The sequence below is a fragment of the Halichoeres trimaculatus genome, unplaced genomic scaffold, assembly GCF_033239565.1.
Source record: "Halichoeres trimaculatus isolate MK-OKI-2021-1 unplaced genomic scaffold, fHalTri1.1 fHalTri1_scaffold_11, whole genome shotgun sequence".
In the NCBI taxonomy this organism is placed as follows: domain Eukaryota; kingdom Metazoa; phylum Chordata; class Actinopteri; order Labriformes; family Labridae; genus Halichoeres; species Halichoeres trimaculatus.
This window is the reverse complement of record NW_027437189.1, coordinates 30,471,218-30,492,932: the sequence shown is the minus strand read 5'-3', so window position 1 is coordinate 30,492,932 and position 21,715 is coordinate 30,471,218. Positions and strand designations below refer to the sequence as shown.

General features: G+C 41.6%; 1 protein-coding gene and 2 non-coding genes across 3 annotated transcripts; 2 read left to right on the top strand and 1 right to left on the bottom strand.

Annotated features, from left to right (window-relative positions):
- Positions 1-406: 406 nt before the first annotated feature.
- krt18a.1 (keratin 18a, tandem duplicate 1) lies at positions 407-7,064 on the bottom strand. The gene is made up of 7 exons (XM_074681427.1): positions 6,567-7,064; positions 4,013-4,095; positions 3,509-3,665; positions 2,235-2,399; positions 1,990-2,115; positions 1,576-1,796; positions 407-974 (listed from the first exon to the last, which is right to left on the bottom strand). The coding sequence occupies exons 1-7, from the start codon at positions 6,999-7,001 to the stop codon at positions 863-865; spliced, it is 1,299 nt and encodes a 432-aa protein (XP_074537528.1). The 5' UTR covers positions 7,002-7,064; the 3' UTR covers positions 407-862.
- A 12,712-nt stretch (positions 7,065-19,776) lies between these two features.
- Positions 19,777-19,849, top strand: trnar-ccu (transfer RNA arginine (anticodon CCU)). Its single transcript has one exon. It is a non-coding gene; the product is annotated as a tRNA-Arg (tRNA).
- Positions 19,850-21,401: 1,552 nt separating this feature from the next.
- trnar-ccu (transfer RNA arginine (anticodon CCU)) lies at positions 21,402-21,474 on the top strand. The gene has a single exon. It is a non-coding gene; the product is annotated as a tRNA-Arg (tRNA).
- Positions 21,475-21,715: the final 241 nt, after the last annotated feature.

Here is a 21,715-nt window from a genome sequence, read left to right as displayed (position 1 = left end):
AGCTCCTCCAAAAATACAGCTGCAAAAACTAAAACAGTCATGAGCCTCTTGGCTGAAATCAGTACTAAAAATACATCTATCAGAGCTTCAGTTATCCTGTACTCATGTTGTTCTTAATGCTGCTTTTAATATTATACTAAATACTGTTATTTCTTTTAATGGTTTGTATTGTACTGCATCTGTATGTTTGGCTTTTGAAGGGGATTTATTCGCAGTATCACCTTTCTCCCTTTTTTTTCTACCTGCTTCAGGAGTCGTTTGGATATATGAGCTCATATGAGTCATGCTTTCACTGTCAGAAACACTGGTTTTGATCTGGGTAACATTACTCAGTCGGTCTTTTCCAGTACGAACAACTGGAACGTGGAAACACACACTGGAGAGTAAAAACACTCCACACATAAAGGTTGTTTCATGATTGGGCTTTATTGCAATGTCTGAACGTCACGGCCCATCAGGCAGACTTCACTGGACAGAAAGAAACTAAAGATGATGAATACAAAATGTTTTTTTCTTGGCTTGGACTCTTTTTTTTAATGGTAATTTTTTTTTAGAAAACCTCTTTAATTAGTTTGTCTGTGAACAAAGCTCCCACTTTCCCAATTTTAAACTCTTGCTGACATGAAGTTGAACACACAAACATAAATACATCATGATGAAATAAATAAAGATGACTTAGTTTTCCTCTGATCCAGTTTTCTTATCAGCCTGAAGAGGCGCTGTGAATCCAGGAGGTTGATCTAGTTACAGTATGGGCTGAGATTTTTATTGTTAGTGCTGGAATATTATGAAAGTAGACAACAGATCTATTCAGGCCGATTAGAGTTAGTGTTATGGGGTTTCAGGTGTTTGCTTCTGGTCTTTAAAGGTTCTTGGTTTCTGTGCTTGAGGACACCACCTTCCCGTCCACCAGAGTCTGTGTGACGGTCATAACTTTGGTCTTCACGGTTTTCTGGTCCAGGGCGTCCTGGAGCCTGCACGGAGAGATCAAGAGGCAATCAGTTGGAGGGTAGTTTCAAATGATGGATATTTTTATTCAGAACTTTTCTCAGGGGGTTTAATGTGTTACATAATCAGCTTTTCTTGTGCGTTATTGGATGCTCTACATCAGGGGTGGCCAACCAGTCAGAGACCAAGCGCCACAAAAATTACAGTGGTACTACGAAGAGACCCATCACACACGTGGTCTCACAAACACACTTCCTCTCACACATAAACGTCATGACATAAAATGAAAAAAAAAATACATTTCCAATTTTCAAAGCGAGATTTACTGTGTTTGTGTGTTTCAATTCGTACTAGAGAAGAGAAACTGAAACTTAAGTATCAATCCCAACCGATCCAAACGTTGGCATATATATATTTATATATATATATATATAGTTGAGATTGATCGGCACACCACTACTCATAACTATATATATTTTTTATGAATGGATCGAAGAGCCACACACCGAAAGGCAAAGAGCCACATGCGGCTCGTGAGCCACAGGTTGGCCACCCCTGCTCTACATACATGTAAGGAAAGAAATTTAAGAGGCTTTAAGAATTAATTAAATAAATCTGTGAACGTACGTGAAGTCCTCCCCATCCAGCAGACGTCTGTACGTGGCGATCTCAGCCTCCAGCTTCATCTTAGTGTTGAGCAGGGCCTCGTACTCCTGTGACTGCACCTGGATGTTGTTACGCAGCTGTGTGAGCTCCGCCTCCAGGCCCAGGATGACGCTGTTCAGAGACTCGATCTCCATGTTGTAGCGCATTTCTGTGTCCCTCAGTGTGCCCTCGAGAGACGCTTTCTGCAAGAGAAGGGAAGAGGTTAAAATTTTACAGATGACGGCTCCATAGCGAGGGGTCACTGGAGTGGAACGCTTGTGTCAACAAAGTACATGCGAGAGACCTGAAGTGAGAGTGCTGAGTTAGACTTTGGAGAGAGTTCAGATAAGCGTGTGTTGAGGGAAATGAAGTGTGTGCTGACGGAGGGCCTCTCACCAGGCTCTTCTGTGACTCCAGCTCGATCTCCAGGGTTTGGATCTGTCGGCGCAGGTCGTTGACCTCTGTCTGGGCTCCCTTCAGGGCCTCTGTGTTCTGGGTGACCTGGGTCTGCACTTCTGTCATCTTGAGAAAGATTCAAAGAAATGTTTAACGGTTATGTAATCCTTGCTTTTTGATTTTGTACTTTGTGCTTCATAAAAGTGTCCCTGTACGCAGACGATACTGTGGTGTAAATTCCTCACCTGTGATTCATGCCATGCTTTGAGCTCCTCCTGGTTTTTCTGTGCCATCTTCTCGTACTTGGCTCTGATTTCTGCCATGATCTGAGACAGGTCCTGTCCTTTCGGTGCATCAACATCCACGTGGACTCCTGATTGGGCGATCTGGTTACGGAGCTCCATTACTTCCTACAAAAACCAAGAGATATCAGGGGTTAATCCTAAAGCCTTGGTCATACACTCTCATCTGGCTAATTTTCCTACTCTAAAATGAAATACTGTCTTCTTGAAACCCTTTAATAATGTGGAGTTTACTGTTTAGATTTGTTTATGATGAGCTGTGACTCCAAACTACTTTAAACCACATTATGGTCAGGTAAAGACACAGGGGGCATCATAAACCTCCGCCTGGGGTCCAAAATACTGACAGTAATCTCAGCAGTAAACAAATACTTGTGCCTTAGATTTTCAACGTAATGATAGTCATTTGAATTCTTTGGTTTTCCCTCTGTTGCCAAATATGGATGGGAAGCATTTTTATGATGAGGCTTCCCACAACGTTCACAGGGTTATTTAAGTTTCTCCCTCTTCTGTGGAAATGTTTTAAGTGTGCTCTCAAGACTGGAGTGCACTGTGCTAGTAGAGTGACTTTGGTGACTATCAAGGTCAGTGGGTAAGATAATTTTATTCGTCTTATGAAAGTTTGGATTCTTGCTGAAATGAAATGCAGAAGTTTTTTGGAATAGGCTTTTTTGGTAAATGATTGAAGCATCAGACCAATTTTTCATGCAAAAGCAGAAGTTATTAATTTAAAAAACTCAAAGTCAAAACACATTTTCTCAATTAGTTTTTATACAGTGGCTAGTTCAGTCAGCTAACGTCTACAGCAGTGATGGTTTTTGCACGTCACAGTTTTCAGCATGTTTCTGTCTTCTCTCTTTTTTTGCCTGTTTGAAGCGGGCTGGTCCAAAATGGAAAAAATGTGATGTCACTTTGCACAAATTAAAGGTTGGGAACATTTGAATCAAATTTTGCTGACAGTCGTGGTGTTTGTTCTGCCAATATTTCCAGTCAAATGTGGTCAAACATGCCCACACAGTCTATAAAAAGATCAGATGGTTTTCTCCTCCTCTTATTCAAACTTTTAAGACCTCTTCAAAGCTTACTGCAGTAACATTTTTATGCATACTCTAGGTTTTCCGGGTTTTCATTGACTCTACATTGTAAGTTTCAGTGTCAGGATCAGGTTTATGACCATATTTTGGGGTCAAAGTGTCACCGTGTCTAATTCTACTCACGTTTTCATGGTTCTTCTTGAGATGGATGAGCTCCTCCTTCAGGGCTTCGATCTCGCTCTCCAGATTCATGCGGCTCATGTTGGTGTCGTCGATGAGCTTCCTCAGACCGACGATGTCTGCCTCCACCGACTGGCGGATGGCCAGCTCAGACTCATATCTGAAAAACAAGAAGAAGAAAAACTTCAGAGCCTGGTAACTTCACAGAGATTGGTTGCGTCACTGATCAGACCCATACATTATCTTTACAGCCTCTTGTTTTGCTGTCTTTACTCAGACATGCTTATTATTTGTCATCTGACAGCTGTGTTTGCTCCTACATTGAAATTATGACACAAACAAGCGTCTCCCTTTGCTCTGATGCAAAGGTGGTGATTAATACCAAGACAAACAGCTGTCCATTCAGACCGTGTCACCACATATTCATCCTTCCTCCCATTCAGACATAAAGCAGGGCGTTAGCAGCAGCTGCTTTGCGCGCTCAGAGCTACAGTGGGCGGGGCTTACTTCACTCTGAAGTCATCAGCTGCCAGGCGAGCGTTGTCGATCTGGAGGACCAGGCGGGCATTGTCAGTGGTGGCATCAAACACCTGAGATGGGTTCAACAAAGGAAAGACGATAGTTAGATTGCAAGCTGAGGACAGGGCGGGACAAACACAGAGTCAACAGTTATCAGAAATAAAAGAGCTGACTTTGAGCTTTATTTTGCACACTTCTTGTATCAGATCCTGAGTTTTATTTTGCTGATATTAAGATGAGGAGGTAACCTCCACACCCTTTGTGTTCCCTTAAAATGACACTGCAGACAAGAGTTCACTGAAAGTAACTTAGAGAAAACAGCTAGCCTCGCTTTGACAAAGGTTAAAGCTCCTGTTAGGAACTTTTTTTTTTTGTTGTTGTTGATTTTTGCACCCCTTGCTGACAGAAAAGTATACTATTTTCCCTTTTCATCTCTTTTACACATGGGCTTGCAGTGTTGGTTAATAACAAAACCTCACCCTCCTTTTTTGACAGTAAACCTATGACACCTACCCCCCACCCCCCACCCCTAATCGATTTGAGACATTAAAAATAATTATCTAGGAGTTCTTTGTCTTTACGCTAATGGTCTGATTTGCCTCTGTAGGTGATAATAAGGCACCAATCTTAATCAAACCTGTTTTATAATAAGATACATATTCCTCACAGGAGCTTTAACAGAGTCAGGTTACACTGTTTGGCAAATATATGTTAAGTTTCTTTAAGTTCTTTTTTTTACAGTTTTGCAAGAAAAGATTAAACAAAACCTGTCAAGTTTTTTGTACAATTTAAGAAAACTGAGCTGCATGTTTACCCCAGAGTTTAAGGTGGTATGTTGTAGATAATTTATGTTGTGTTAACCAACAAGGCTAGCAAGTAGCTAACTTAGCTTGGCTTTTATACAAAGCTAAGTGTGTTTGAAGTTTATATATCCAAACACATTAACATTGAAATAACTCTGCAACAGGGTATTGAAAGAATTTAACTACGCATGACAAACAAACTTTTTTTAAATTAGTCACCGACTTTAAAAAAAAAAATAAAAAAAAAAATAAAAAAAGACAGGACCTAGAAATTTAAATTGCTCTGTTGATTTGTTTTATGTTTGGAAATAAAAAGAAAAAAGTCTGAGTGAAAACAGAGACAGGAGAGCTTCAGAAACCAGATGGTTCAGTATTTGCTTAGTTACAGTCCAGTAGATAAGGGTTGGGATGGATGTCAGAGAGGAGTGTATGTGTGTGTGTGTGTGTGTGTGTGTGTGTGTGTGTGTGTGTGTGTGTGTGGGGGGGGGGGGGGGGGGGGGGGTATCTAGGTGACAAAATGCGTGAGCCAATCATTGGCTGCCAGGGCATCACCTGCCTTGGTCTCTGCTAAAGAACAGGATCCATCCTGTCAGCATGACTGAGGCAGGTGATTTGCATGAGGGAGTCGTTGATGGTGGTTGTGGTGTTGGTTGCGCGTATGTGTGTGTGTGTGTGTGTGTGTGTGGTCATGTGAGTGTGTGTGCATGTATGTGTTTGCATGGTGGTTTGCTGTGGGTGTGCTGCTGAGCTGGTGAAGGCTTTTAAAGAAATCATGAAGGTCTGTGTTTTCTCAGACGAAGGCTGTTTTGACCCTGAGCTGTTTGGACTGACTGAGGCCCTAAGCTGTTTGCAGAATAAACAAGAAACTGTTTCAGTTTTATGCAGCATTTGGAAAATGATAGGTCTTTATGCACGTATGATAAAATCTCTTCACCGTTCACCTTTAGCTTTTCCCATGACGCATGCTCCATTCTGCAGGAAGGTTAAATCTAGCTTTGAATGACAGACTGAGGCAGGACGTGAGTTACACAGTCCAGATCTCTTATGGTCAACCTGTTTATTCAGGAAAACTTTTAGTGAATGATTTACAAAACATGCTGGTTGTATAACTTTGTCATTTACTTTCAGTTTTAAAATCACTGAGCGGAGCTTTCAGGAAGTATCAAATTAAATGTGTTATCTGATGAAGACCTTATCAAACCAACTGAATTTTCACTGAAAGGAAAGGTACTGTCAATCTGTCTCATTGTCCGACAATCAGCTCACTGTTTGTGTTGCACTAAACAAAGAGGAAACAGGCAGTTAAAGCCCTGACGTATGGGTCTGTAAGTCTACCCTTAGTGGTCTTTAGTGTCTTGTTGTTCTGAATCAAACTGCTTTCCTGTCTCTGTCTGACCCCTGACGCTCCAACATTCCTCCACCATACTGTTTCCGGTCCAGCGGGAACTGTGCCGAGAGCCGGCAGGAACCCATTCAGTCCTGGGAACTCCGCTCACACAGTAACCCGATAAATGATGGGGGAACACTCAGGTCAGGGGCCCAGGCTGTTAAACTCATTCGTCTCTTGCTCAATCTCACTTACATCACGTCTCCCCAGGGGATTACCATCATCATCACTCACCTTGGTTTCATTTTACAAATCACAAATCCACATTATCCATATTATCCTTCCCCCACCTACAGCTGGCTTTACTTAACACTTAATAACACTTAATAAATCCACCCATCCTCCTCCTCACCTTCTTCCTCAGGCCGTCCAGGATGGCCTGGTACTTGCTGTAGTCTCTGAAGTCTGGTCCACTCTTCTCCAGGGCCTCCTTGATCTTAATCTCCAGCTTGTGGTTGGCCTGCTCCAGGTTCCTCACCGTGTCCAGGTAGTTGGCCAGGCGGTCGTTCAGGTTCTGCATGGCGAACTTCTCGTTACCCATGATGTCGGCTCCTGACCCGCTCACCTGGACGCTGCTGGAGAATCCTCCTGCTCCAGATCCCATTCCCATCCCCATTCCAGATCCAAGACGGGTGCCGGAGGAGATGCTGATCCTAGAGGAGCTGCCTCCTCCATGGACGGTTGGGGCCTTGTAGATCTGACCAGGGGCACGGGTCATGGAGATAGCAGAGGGCCTGCTGCTGCTGGTGGAGCGCACAGAGTACGTAGAGTGCCTGGATGTTTGCATTGTGGCTGTAGAGAGGGACTCAGAGAGAGACACACAGGCTGGGCAGGCAGGAGTGGGAGCTCACAGACACAAGGCAGGAGGAGAGCCAACGCTCCAAAACTATTTAAACCTTATGGGCCCTCAGGTCCGCCCCTCTGGCCCCTCCCCTCTGCCTGAGTCACCGCCCTCTCTTTCCACAGGCTCTAAACCACAGCATGCCTTTGTCCCTCTCAACCTTCCTAAGTTGGTAAATTCTGAGACTCACAGGACTTCAATAAAGTTGAGATTTGAAGAGTTTGAAAGATAAGACAAAAATTTTTATCAGAACAGGACAGTCCAAGTACATTTGATCTTTTTATTCCAACATTCCCCATAAGATGTCAAAACTAAGCCAGACGCGTCTTTTGTCTGGATGACGAGCTAGAATTCTGTCCAGATTATCCTCTGGGTTCAAGCAGATCTTACACTTATTGAACAATTTTAGTCATTTTACAAGGAAAATATCCAAGATCCTCTCATTCTTTCAGTTTGTATGAAACCTCTTTGCAAGAAGCAGCTTTAAGATGTCATTTTGGAAGTTTCTTTAACAGGATAACAAGCAATTAAGGGTAAAAAAATTGTGTAACATTAATTCTAAATGGATTTTTATCATCTGAAGTATCTAAAAGTCTTACCAATGTCCACCAAATCATGATGGATGAGGACATTTTTAAAGTTCATTTTCCCACCGTCATTAGACTCATCGTAACATGTCAACATGTTGCTTCACACTCCCCACCCTTCAAACAGACGCATCAGATGGAGACATGTCAGGGTGAGATCAGTCACTTTACTTGAAGGATTTCATCATTCTGTCTCCTCTCAGAGTGGGCGGCTGAGATCAGGACATGTCACACCTGGAGATGTCAACGGGAGTCACCTGATGAAAGATGAGCAGCACGATCAGGAAATAAACGCCTGAAAGTCTTCTCACATGAATCAAATGTTTACTGGAGTATAAACTCTTACAACTTTGACGGCTGAAGAGGAGAAGTGCTGGGTCTTGGACGCTTCACACTTGTGCTCTCTTTGAAGAGTTAGACACCAGGTGAAAATCAAGTTATTTTACTCAGTTAAGGAAAAACCAACCAACTTCACTTTTCTTTTCTCTCATTTGACACCTTCATAAGAACCAAGAACACTATTAAAACTTAATGTACATTCCCACTTTGAAAGAAATCAATAACAACATCCAAAAATTTCAACTTGTGCAAACTTGGCATCAACTTCCCAGCAGATGAAGTTTCAGTCTGTTTTAAGGTGTTTTTCTTGCACCAGTCACCTGCTGCCAAGTGTTTGCTCTGTTGGATTAATGTTGAGTCTCTGTAAATACAAAAAAAAAGAGTTCAGTCTAGACATTCTCTTTCTGTGGAGTGTCTTAAGACAACAGTTATTGTGGACTGGACCGTTACAAATAAATGATTGAACAATCGTCTGAAACCTGCAGGGAGAAACTTCTAAGTCATGCGTTTGTTCTCATATGATTATTCATTGTGTGGGTCAGTAGATAAAATAAAAAATATATATACCCAAGTGAAATCTACGGCTGTTGCAAAAATCATTTTCATGACTTTTTCATGTCCGTGAGACAAGTTTTGAGAATAAACCATACCATATCATCTTGATGCTGCTGAAATGACCTTTGTGTTCTACTAATCATATTGTAATCAGACCAAGGATCATAGGATCAAATGCGTTACGTCACAATATATTGGTCAAAGGGTGAACTTATTATATAAGTGTATATATATATATATATATATATATATATATATATATATATATATATATATATATATATATATATATATATATACCAACTGTCTGTGCTTCATGGAGTGGACTGGCTTTCTGTGCTCCATTGTGTAGACCCTGTACTGAGTGTTTTTAATAAATGATATGTGTTGATGGTCTTTGCTAATTTTTAGTAACAATGTTATTTGAATTACACAGCCGGTCCATGCAGTGTTGCAGGCAGCATGTTCCTCCAATGCAATACCTGAATGCAATGTTCAGCAGAGTCTAATATCCTCTGTGTGTCCTCCTCACTCGCGGTTACAAAACACCATCACAACAAAATAATTTTGCTGAAAAAAAATCTGTATTTTTCTGCAGAACTCTTTGCATTGTCAGTATATTAAAGATGTTTGTCTGTAATAATTTAGGAAAAATCTGTTAAATAATGATATTTTTTCTGTAAAATTACATATTAATACTGTAAATCTGCAGACATTTATCTTTAGTTTTACGTGCTGTTTGTTTTTGGTACATTACAAATCTATAATTGTACATGGGAAAAATTGTATTTTCACAGGAAATTTCTGTTGATTGATTAGACTGTAATTTACCGTATATGTCTGAAAACTTTGCTGCCAGTGCTTTTACCATCTTTTTACAGATTTTAGTTTTACAGTGTACAAATTCAGGTAGTAAGGCTTTAGGTTCCACCTTTCCAAAGATTCGCCTAAAATCCTAAAGATAAAACCTTAGAAAAAAAACATTTCAAAGGTTTGAGTTGTTGTTTTGAAAACAAAGAAACAAAAAATGATGACAAAAGCTGTTTTCAACCTCTGCTAAAAATAAAAAGAGGGTAAATGACTAAAATAATCCATCTCAAATTGGTCAAATTGGTCAAAGGAATCAAAAAATGAGATGCACAACTGCTGCTTTGTCCTGGAATTTCTTTGAACATTTTTTCTCCCATATGAAAATCTGTTCAACAAATGAGTGAAAACTGGTGGCTTTGCCAAAATGCAGGAAGAACATATCTTCAGGACTTCCAAACCGTGCAGGATGGATCAAAACCACCCCTCAGACTGAAACCTGGGCTGTGATCAGATAAGACTCACTGAGGTGTTGGGCAGCTCCAGATGTCATGTGCTGTACAGTACGTTATCTGTCTCACAAAGCCGGATGTGTGTCTGACTGTCCCGCTCCCATTAAGGATATGCTCAAACAAAAGAACAATCCCTCGCCCTCCTTAGCAGATCCTTTAGAACAATGACTTCTCCAAACCAGTAAACATATTTCAGAAGCCCCCCCTGCAGCTTTTTAACACAGGCACATTCCTCACATTGTACTTCTGAAGGTGGTGCTTATTGGATTAAAAGGAGAAAAGAAAAACACCTTTTCTTTCTGTGGGTTTCTGTCCAGTTTCATGTTTTTCTTCCTTTGTTGTTTACAGAAAAGAAAAAGTGAGGAAGCTTTAACTATTAGAGATCTCAACCATTTAGAAAAAAAAACATTGTCCTAAAATCATAAGACGTGGTCTGTCTGAGCACGGACACACTCTCAGATGTAGTTGATGTGAAACAGTATGTCTGCAGTCATGTTCGGTCTCATCCTCAGTCCAGCTTCTGTTTGTTTTTCAGGAAGGAACATGCAGCAGGATATTAAAGTCTAAAGAGCTCCTGATGAAATGAAAACAGCTCTTGTCCTGTCAAACAAAGGGGATTCCTGCTAATCATAGCAATAAAGCGACTTCACAAGAGGTTTCCTCATAACACACTGAGTCCATTGCATAAGCTGGTTTGTAGGCAGTCTTTACATCTCTGTTTACACTGGAGGACAGAAAGATGGAGTCATATAGAGAGAAACAGATCAAATAAAGGTGGGGTAATGTTTTCGATCAGATTAACACTAGACATCTTCAATCCTTTTCTGAAAAATGAGTAATCACTAAAAGAAGACAAACACAGCAGCCATCACTCAGGGTGTCTTTATGGTTTTCCACGGTGAGGGTTTTCATTCATCCAGCAGCGATGGAGGCGACCGCAGTGTTATGACTGCTCCTGACAGTGGACACGCCCGGCTGAGAAAACAAAGATAAAGATGATCCATGAGGAGAGGAGACCAGACACCAAGCTCCGAACTGACCACATGATGGATTCTTACACTCGCTCTGTGGAAATTTATTACACATATTGGTCAAAGATTTTTTAATTGGAGAAAAGGGAGAGTGTGATTCTTGAAAACACATCATGAAATTGAAAAATAATGTATTTCTAAAGGCTCTCTTAAGTCTAACTTCAAGATCTTTTTAGCTGGGTTTTCTTTTGGGGTTTGAAAGCAAATAAAAATGGAAACTTGCAGGAAACTACTGAAATACACAGCAGTGCATTCAGCTCCTGAAATGTTAACAGCACATTGCTCAAAGTCCTGTAGTTGAGTTGGTAGTAAGTAGTGTAGAAGGGTATACTTATATAAAAGAAAATATTGCACTGACAATGTTGTGTTCAACTATAGTTTACAGACAGATTCAGAGAGTTCAAAGTATGAATATGTAGAGGTTTGAAAATCTGCACGTTTAGTCTGAACATCCAGCACTGTTACTTTATATCCATGTTTAAAGAACTGGAAAGTAAACATATAAAGACAAGTCTTGATTTGTTTATGGTGTGTATGTGTTTAAACTGGGAGGAAAGGGCAGCTGGTAAACCTTCATTAAGCTAATTGCTAAGCCACCCACTTCCCCCTTCCATGGTATAAACACAGATGTGAGAGGTTATCTGCGTTTCCATTCACTCCTGTAAAAAAAAAAAAAAAAAAATACAATGGAGGAAAAAAAAATCTTGTGAATTGCCCCTCGCTTCACCAACACGTTTCATCCAGATGTGAGAAAGACGGTAATGTTGCTCTTCCGTGCTACATCTTGGCAGGACATCAATGCTTTTGCACGTCGGCCCTCACCAAAGCTTTTCATTCCAGGTAAATTCAGCGCGGTCATCGTGTTGGGAAACCACACATGTTAAGACAAAGACGATGTTCAGTATCAAAACATTTTCACAATATCTGTTGCACAATTGTACAAGATGGTCACAGTAGATATGCAAGTTATAGTTCGGCTCTTTGTTTATGCGATTTTTCAGAGAAACCAGGAGGGAGAGTGGGGAGTGACACGTGGGAAAGAGGCTGCAGACTGATGGGCCACAGCTTCTGTGCTTGGAGCGCAAGACTTGACCCTTTCAGGCTAAACCAAGCACCATCGCACAAATCATTTCAACCTGCAGACACATCAGACGCTCGTTTCTCCTTTACACATGAGTCCTCAAATGATTTTTGAAGATGAATGGAGTGTGTGTCATTATGGCAGCCTCTTACTGAAATACCTGAAGTGAAGAAAGAGTTTGTCACTTGTCACAAGTTCTGGCAGGCTGCACCGCCACCTTGGACTTACCTCTCAGGGTCTGGCTGGATTTCAAGAATTCTGTCTGTCATCGCTCAGATAGTCATCACCCGCCACCATCACACCCCCTCCCTGCAAAAAATTAATCCCTGCTTCCTTATGAGGTAGAAAATCTCATTCCCACACAAATTAACAAATTAGGGGTAGTTTCAAATCCCATTACAGGCTAATAAAGCTTTTATTTTCACAGACATAGGGAACTCATTTTTTTATCAGGCTTATCTTTTGAGTTTTTCCTACATTTATTTGAAATAAGAAAAGCTGGAACAAACAGAAGGCACTTTTTGTTTCCGTTTTCATTGTTTGTACTTTCGTTTACAGTGAAAAACGTCTCTTTTGTTTCAGTGTGACAGTTTTTTACAGTAAACTACCTTTAGGACAGGAAGCCCGCCCTGAAGCAGGAAAATAACAAACAGTCAGAGGTGCTTTGGGTCAGAAAATCTGTGTGAAAATCCTGCCCCTTTGGAAAACCTGGAGAAAACACAACTTGAATCTAATGATACTTCAGGGTATGACTGAAATTTAAAGAAATTTCACAAAGTAGAAGCCTATGCATAAAAATTAGAACATATAAGTATTTGATACTGTTTTTAAAAGAAACCACACACTGGTGCCAGTAGATCAGGGCGTGGGCTGTGTCATCCTCTGTTTACGCTCCTCCTCAGCCCTTATCAGCCTGGTGTCATAATACAACCATCCACAATGAAAGCTGAATCCAGGAAGTCACAGGACAGTCACACCTGTGGTATGACGGAGTCACATCAGCCTGTTTACTCTCACTTCTGCTCGTAACCCTGTCTTTATTTGGTGTTTGTGATTTCAGAGAGAAAGCACCTGACATGTCATCATTTCTCTGTTTGGTTACAAGGGTTGTGTTTGTTGATTATACTGAGTTACTCTCATTTACATCACAGCTTGACTCATCATCATCTGATCATGAGATCCTCTCTGGGAAAGGGGGCAGACCCCAGTAAGAGCAGCCTAATGAGGATCTGAGTTAAGTAACAGATCTGGAGTGGCTCGATGTGGACTGTAGAGTTCTTGTTCAGCCGGATCATCCTCGCTCCGTCCTGACCTCTGTGGTCAGAACACCCACAGAAAGCTTTAAATCTGAGGCGCTCTGACAGGAGCAGAGGGCGACCACTGAAAGTCTCATTTATGAGGGATCGTCCAGTGGCTGACCTCAGGTCAGATACTGGACGATCCCTCTGCTGTTTCTCAGTCAGCACGTCTGGCAGTAGGAGGAAAAACCACCAAAGAAGATTTCAGTGGAACTCCCATAAAGACTCTGACAGACACAGAGGTCTTAAGACAGGACTGAGAGTGTGTGTACACAGTCTGTGTGAACAGTCTGTTCTCACGACTGACTTATCAACCACTGTAGCACAACATATGATCTTGTTTAGCATAAAAATGCAGATGCAATTATCCAGCCACTGTGAGGAGTTTCTTCCTTAGGGCACAATTGCCCCCCCGCAGCCCCATTCCTCCACTGGCCAGTACGGCCCATGGTTACACTACTGCAATATTAACCAGGCACACACATGGCCTGCCCATGTAAAGCATCTGTTTATAAAAGTGCCATCTCTTCAGAGTCGGCACAGTGGGGAGCACAGAGATCATGGCTACAACTTTGGTAACTTTTGGTCTTAGGTTAAGTTGTTTTGATTTAACACACCCCTTTATCTCCTCCATTATTATTTAATATGATTGTAAAGAGGAGCGGTCACAGTGATCATATATTATGAATTATTATGTCTGCATGCATGTGCTCGTGCATGAAGTGTACCGTGCCGCAAGACGCCTCTTCAAAGCATGTCAGTGCAAAGAAGTGTGCTGTGCCTTACCACAGTATACATGCCGTTACACAGGAACTGGCCTTAAAGTGATACTCCGGGATGGAATAAGTTGGGTCCTATCACAAGGTTTAGGGCAGAAATTACCCCTACAGCAGTGTTTTTGTGCAGCAGAAGCCCAGAGCACACGCACCAAACACCCCCTCCCTGCTCCTCTGCCGGTTTTCTCTGCATTCAGACGGAGCCATATTTTACTTGAACAAAAACACAAATAAACTGACTCCCATCGCTCTGCATTCACGCTTTATTTACAGAATTTTCAGCGCGTTACTTTCATACAAAAACACCGCTAAATAAGGCTCTAGTTCTCATCGTGTTGTAAAACAGCGCTACCTCCACTGCAGAGCCACAGCTGGCTACGAGGCGCTCAGGCGCAGACTTTCATACAGGAGGTAATAGGACACAGGTGGACTGATGAGGGGGAGGGATCAGAATGAGGCAGCAGCAAAAACATCATGGCCGGAAGTGATGTGACTTTAAATAAAACTGCACATGACAAACATGAAAGACAAAACTGAAGAAAGAGAGTGTAAATTTAACACGATGTGATGTGAGAAAACAGCTTTTTTGGTGTGTATGTCTCTTTAGTGTTTCAGCAGCCAGCCTCAAGTGGACACTCGAGGAACTACAGGTTTAGACTTTTCTGTTTCAGACTGGTGGTTGCTGCTTGTTTTTTTTTAACCTGTAATGAAACAGACTGAACTTTTTATTATGGCTCTTGCAGTGAAATTTAATTTGCGACTGATTTAATCCTGCTTTTTATTTTAGCGCCAACAATACTGGCCTCTCCACATTAGATACACAAGACTTCAATATTTGCTTTCGGATAAATTATTCCATTAATCCTTAATCTTCTCTTGCATGTTCCTGATAAGACATCGACTGCTATCACCTTGTTTTTTTTTTTTAGAGGAGTGGCTGGTGTAGTTCTTATTTTCCATCTTTTATCAAGTTCTCTCTTCTCCCCTCCAATTTTCAGCGAATGGCAACCCATATAAATATCCATGACTTCTGTTTTCTGTGAACATGTGAGTCATCACTGGGTGCTTATTTAAGGCACATCCTTATGTCACCGATATAAAAAAAAAAGGTATATTGAAATTTTTCCCTTCGTGCACCTATGTTTGATTGATCAATGCCTACTCTTGGGAACTTTTCAAACTCAGGTCATGAGTTTTTTCCTTAAACCAATGATGCCTGCTCCACAGCGTTCACCACATCCAAAAAAGTGTCACATGTTAAAAACTCAGAAACTTAAAACCTTTTTATTTTACTTCAGACACTTACTGGACTGGATTCTCTGGATCATAAATTCTTTGTATGAAAAGATCCCACTCAGGGTGTAATCTGACCCTGTGCAGGTGAGTGGGTGGCTGTTTTCTGGGTGTTTGGCCACAGACCAAGCTGTCATACTTGATGAGTTTGTGGTGGGACTGTGTCGTGATGTGACACCTCTGACTTAATGTGAAAATATTTGTCTTTGTCCAAGCAGCTGGGGATGCCATTGTAGCATTGTTGTGTTGAAACAACCCACCATGACTCACTGGGGATCACACAGATGGAAAACAGATTGCAGACAGTTTACAGGTGTGTGGAACATTCCTACCAGGTGCAGCAGAGAGACGACACATCAGATGATACTGAATCACCCCCTCGATGTGGCTGGGTTATCAGGAAATGATAATGTCAGGGTTCCCGTGTTTGTGAGACTAAATGACATAATCAGATGTAACGTCAGGGGTGTTTTTCTCCTCTACCTGTTAAAATAAAACAATGTGCTCATTAAAGTATGACTGCTGCTACATTCCAGGAAGACAGAGATGTAATAGCTCAAATCTGCAGGGGGCGGATCAGCAACAGCAGGTGGTCCAGACAAGACAGCTATTAGGAGGGTTTGAACAAAGGCTGTAGTTAGAAGAGACTGCAAATTAAAAGGGAATACAAATGTTTTAATGTAGGAAAATCTGACTAAATTTAATCTGGAACACGTTTCACAGATGGTTTCTGAACACGCCCCTGCCCACAGGTTGAGTCGGGGTGTTGTCATCGCTGGAAGATTCAGAGTTTACTGGACAGGAGGAGTGGACACACTCAGGGACCAGAGGTCAGAGGTCACCGACCTGGGTGGAGTCAGGTCAGAGATTGGGTATGTGGTCTTCAGGGTGGAGCAGTGGAAGAAATAACGAAAGGTGTAAATTGGATGTCATGTGCATAGAATTTAACAGGGTGGTGTTATAGGTTTTAATAGAGCAAGTGTAAAAAACTGGATACATGTTTAGGTTAAACGAGACGGCATAGTGGGCTGTTCCACTGACTGTGCCATTTTCTTGCTGTAACTCTTCAAAATAAGGTTAAATTTGTTATTCGTTTTGTTTATTTTTTCAACCCTGAGTCTGAGTTACTCAAAATGTGTAATAACCCACCTGGAGCTACTTTGTTTATTTTATTTTTTACCATGTTCCTACACTGCAGATGGTTGCTTTTCTTTTCAGCCCTTCTACCAAAACTCATGTGAGCTCTAAAAAACATGTTAAAAGTTTGTCAACTTTTTTCAAGCTGCTTTTCTGCAGCACCTTGTGGTGGCTTGGTTCCCACTAAGTATTATATTCACATTATAAAACTAATTTTAATTCACTGAAATTTAAATAATTAAATCTCTAAAATGCAGTTATGAAAATCAGCATTACATCAACTAATATTCAGGCTGATAGATTAATTGATTAGAGGACTGGAGGAAATTCACTCTCTTCTGTGTTTGATGCTATGTTATGTTACTCCTCATTTGAGTAACAAGACTGAAAGTGACAGGAATGGACCTTCAGTATAGAATTAGCAAATACCTGATATATAGCCACATGGCATTTATGCTAATAGCATGTTAACACTAAGTACATTACAATGTAAAAAAGTATACTAAAACTAAAATAGATAAATAAATAAATAAATAAATAACATCAAAAAATAATTTAGGTACCAGGACTGAGCTGAGATTTAAACATTTTTACATTTTATTAACTGAGGGACGCACATGGCACCTATTAGGTGGAATGGCTCTAGTGCTTTAAGCATCCAAAAACCTGAAGTAAAGGCAGGTTTTGATCTAAATTTATGACTTAGGTCTGTAAATGAAGGCTTGCACCAGAGAAGGGTGCTTAATGTTAACCAGATGGTCTGCAAACAGTTGAGAAAATGGCACAAATCAGCCTCAACCTGGCCTGAACTCTGACTGAACTTCAGGAAAGTTGTATAAATGGTGCAAACCTTTCCTTAATGTGTGGCTCTCCATAATTCATTATCAGAGCATTTAAAAGCCAACATATGGATAAAAACTGCTCCCAAGTGGACTACACTCAGACATGCTAGCCCTGTGTAGAGCCCATCAGAGGCTCCCGAGCAATCCATGTGAAGAATTCAAAAAAAAAGTAGGCACATGTTGGTGACAATGTACCCTTAAAATCCAAAAGCTGGAAAAAGGTCTGCACAACCTTTGTTTAACAAGTACTACTGATGAAATTCTTGTAATCAGTGTGGAAACATTCACACAAAGACAGATAGGCCTTATTAAAAATTCTGTTGACCAAGAACTTGGACATCCCACCCCACCCCAAAAATACAATGCAATGGGAATTTATCACCAGGCATTTGGTGATTCACAATCACCACCAACAATTTTGTAAAAATAGGAAAAGTTTTAAGTATTGATACACCACATTTAATTCAGTAGTCTACATTGAAACTTGTTTTTAATTATTCAACTAAACACCAAAATTTGATTTTGGATACACATGTAGCAGACAGGAATAAATAACTTTTTTCCTCAAGTTCCATTGTAGATGACAATTTGCCAATCAGAGGTTATCATTATGACACACCTCACACCAGATACAACTTAGTTGAGCTGTCAGTCTGTGTATTAAAAAGAAACTTACTTATGAGAATTGACTCGCTTTGCTTTCTAGAATGAATCCGTCGCTTTCTTTCTGTGTTGCCCGGTTACCACAGAAGTCATGCAAATATCCTGTACTTCATGGACTTCCTCATGGTTAACAGGAGTCAAACAGAAGTCAGACTTATGTAACATTAAGACAAATTATCATCTCACTGAAATGTTGCAATGGTCAAACCTGAGGTAAGCCACTTTGTCAACCACAAATGAATCTAGGTGCAGAATGATTCACTGGATGTTTGTAATAGACTCCAGGTCAAACCACAGGGGGTAACCAAAAGACAAGTCGAGGACTCCGCCTGTAGAGGATTACTCACTTTTAATTCTAAATATGTTTTTCAACATTTTTCAGCTTGCTAAGTGCCATGTCATCCAACCACAGGATTGTAGGGGATGGTTGAGGAGCTTCTTGAGCATCCAAATATCCAGCCTGGAGGTTTTCCTCCGGTGGCGTGTCAGTGGGCTTAGGCAGTAACAGCAATTTGGTGACGATTAAAAGATGAGAAATTGTGCTATATTGTAAAACCTCTAATGACCTCGTTCTTTTCAACCAAATATTTAAGATTTCCAGAATTTTCTATTAAAATATTGAACCTATTCTTATTGAATCTGTCAACATTTGCAGAATTCTTCAACATGAATATTTTGCGTCTTTGTAGATATGTGCAATTAGAAAAAGTCTTTGTGAAAAGCACAATAATTCCTGCAAATGAGCAGCATACGGCACAGCATTTAAGAGCTTTGCTAACAGAGTGGGCGCATTTGGCCAAAAAAAGCTTAAAGGGTTTTGTCAGAAAAATCCACCGTGGCCGCCACAGATTACAGAACAACATCTCTGCTGTATTCCTAAAAAAACAACCCCTGGTTTGGCTGTAAGCAGGATTTTACTTTGTGTTTACTGTTATTAGAGGTTATTATTAGAGGTTAAGAGGTTGTTCTTGCTCTTCTGTAACAGAAATGAAACCTGACAGACTGCTGATTATTCCAGAAAGAAAAGAAACCTTCACATTAAAGTTAGCAGGATGGGATTTTTTCCAAATGTGTTTCTCAGTAGCTGAGGTGGAGTCAGGGGATGTGTGCAGCTTTTAAAGGTTAGGTGAGTTCAGAGCAGATGTGAGGTGGAGTGAAGGGGTTTGGTTGTGATGGATTGGAGTTTGGGCGAGCCAGAAGACGATTTACAGATGAAGGCTGATGAATTTGTGAGCTGCAGGGTGGAGACAGGCCGGTTGAATTCATAGAACTGGAAGAGGAAGCTCTGAATGGAAACTTTATGTTTTCCTTTGACGTGTGTTTGTTATCACTGACTGCGAAAAAAAAAATTGTGAGGATGTGGCTCAGAAAGGCGTGTCAGATTGGAAAACACTATAGGGTGGAAGTTAGTTCAGTTAGAAGGAACATATACGAGCAATCAGGGATGGGAGGAGTCGCTTTGAAACAGGCCAGAGTCTGATGAAACTACTGGAATTTATGGGACTAAATCCTGGGGGCAGAGTGAGAGGATGCTAGTTTTTATGTATGCATTGTAAATAATGCAGTGTACCCACGAGTTCTTTCAGGAGTTCAAGCCACCTGCAGGAGTTGTCAGGTAGAAACTGGCAAAGGCTTGACTGAACGTAGGGCAGAGTGTCTGTCTTTTGTGTGCCTGGATCCGGGAACTGTGGACCAGAAGCTTTGAGCCCAAGTGAGCTCACGCCCATTGTGTCCTACGTTGTTGTTTCACCATGGTACTCCCTCAATGTGTCGAGAGCAGGCAAAATGGTGACATGTGAAGCCCCAGTGGCCTAATGGATAAGGCACTGGCCTCCTAAGCCAGGGATTGTGGGTTCGAGTCCCATCTGGGGTGAATTGCTATTTAGATCTGGGCACCACTACTCATAGTTTCATAGACTGAAACACTATAGACTTTGTTGCCCTCTTGCATCCTTGAGTTCTACCAAGACCTGTCGCAATAAGCATCACAATCTCCAGTGATGCCCAGCACATGGGTAACACCCACATGATGGGTGCTTTCCATTTGCTCAGTTTCCAATGTCCCAAAAGTGAAAAGCATGACAGTTTTCATTCTCAATTCACAGCGTATTTATATGCCACCACCATCATGGTGCGATAGCAAGTACTGCTTTGTGTGAACGTCAGGCAAGCTGGATTACCCCCGGTTCATAAATTTGATCCCTGACATCTGAGTGACAGGTTTCTTTCTCAGGTAAAAGTCACCTGCGAAAAGATGTCTGGGGTGAAAAGGAAAAAACTGAACTATGAATCATCAGGCATCAGTATCTAAGGATGCAGTCACACTGGCCATCCATACTATGTTTAAGCCTGTTTTCACCCTATAGTCCAGGTGTTTGGCCAATGTGACTGCAAGTATACCATTATCAGGCCCGGCATACCTCTCTGTTTTGACACACTTCGGGGAGGTGTGCTACGGCATGGTACACTTCATCCACGAGCACAATCACGCAGACATGTTATAATCCATGACATATGATTGCTGATACCGCTCCTCTTGACAATCAATTCAAACAATAAATGGGTAATGGAGGGCTGTGTTGGGCCAGAGCAACTTGACATGAGCCAAAAATTCACCAAGTCTTCAACGTGTTTTCAGTGTTTCCCTTGTGCTGACTCTGATAAGATTGCGCTAAGAAGGTGGGCCATGTGTGCCCCTGAGCTCTGGTTCATATTAGAATAGTGTGACCACAGAGGAATGGTGCTCAGGGGGGCAATCGTGCTAAAGTGTAGCACAATTCGAATGGCCAGTGTGACCACCTCCTAAGAAAAAAGCCTCACTGAGTCAAAGGTGTGTCACAATGATCTCACTAGCCATGGCATTGTTGCTGAAATCATCAAAATGTGCAGGGCAGTGTGAAGTCTCCTAAACCAGGGATTGTGAGTTCGAGTCCCATCTGGGGTTGTTTGTGACAGAGTGGTGCTGAGGATGCATGCTGGGCCCATAATCCAGAGGTCGATGGGTCGAAACCATCCTCTGCTAGCAAGAGTTTGCTGTGCATCCTGGTAAACCACCTGTGTTTAAAAGTCCCTGTTCCACACATAACTTCCAGATGGCCACTGCCCACAGGGAGCTCCATCCTGCAAGGAACCTTACATCAACTCTTGCCAGCGGAAGAGGCACAAACCCAGACGGCTAAGTAGGCAGATCCTAGCACTGTAGTAAAAGCCAAACAACCTATGGCAGTGTGCAACTCTTTCTCTTTGCCTTTATCCAGCTACTGCCAGTAAAACATGGTGAAGCAAGCTCACAAAAGGTTATTTTAACAGCCACAAAAGCCTCACAAAGGCCTCATGGTCCACTGTCATGAACCCACCTTTCTGGCTCCATGTGTTGTTGCTGTTGCAGAAGTCTGACAATGTGAAGACAAAACCATAAATGTGAAGCCCCAGTGGCCTAATGGATAAGGCACTGGCCTCCTAAGCCAGGGATTGTGGGTTCGAGTCCCATCTGGGGTGGTTTGCAGCAGAGTGGCGCAGCGGAAGCGTGCTGGGCCCATAACCCAGAGGTCGATGGATCGAAACCATCCTCTGCTAGTAACATTTTGCGGTTTGACTAGCTGTGTTTAAAGGTCTCTTCTCCTTTAGAGGGCCCTAGCTCACAGGGTGCTCCTCCCCGCAGGAACCTCATATCAACTATAGCCGCGTTGCCACCAAGCAGACAGGTTCTGTTCATCTCATTACCGCACACAGTTTCTGG

What these genes read in the sequence shown, in the direction of transcription:
- krt18a.1 (XM_074681427.1), bottom strand. Translation starts at nt 7,001, where the DNA reads ATGCAAACATCCAGGCACTCTACGTACTCTGTGCGCTCCACCAGCAGC. An exon ending in TGGACGGCCTGAGGAAGAAG is followed by an intron (nt 4,096 to 6,566) that starts GTGAGGAGGAGG and finishes AACCCATCTCAG; the next exon opens with GTGTTTGATGCCACCACTGA. An exon ending in TGGAGTCACAGAAGAGCCTG is followed by an intron (nt 1,797 to 1,989) that starts GTGAGAGGCCCT and finishes CTTCTCTTGCAG; the next exon opens with AAAGCGTCTCTCGAGGGCAC.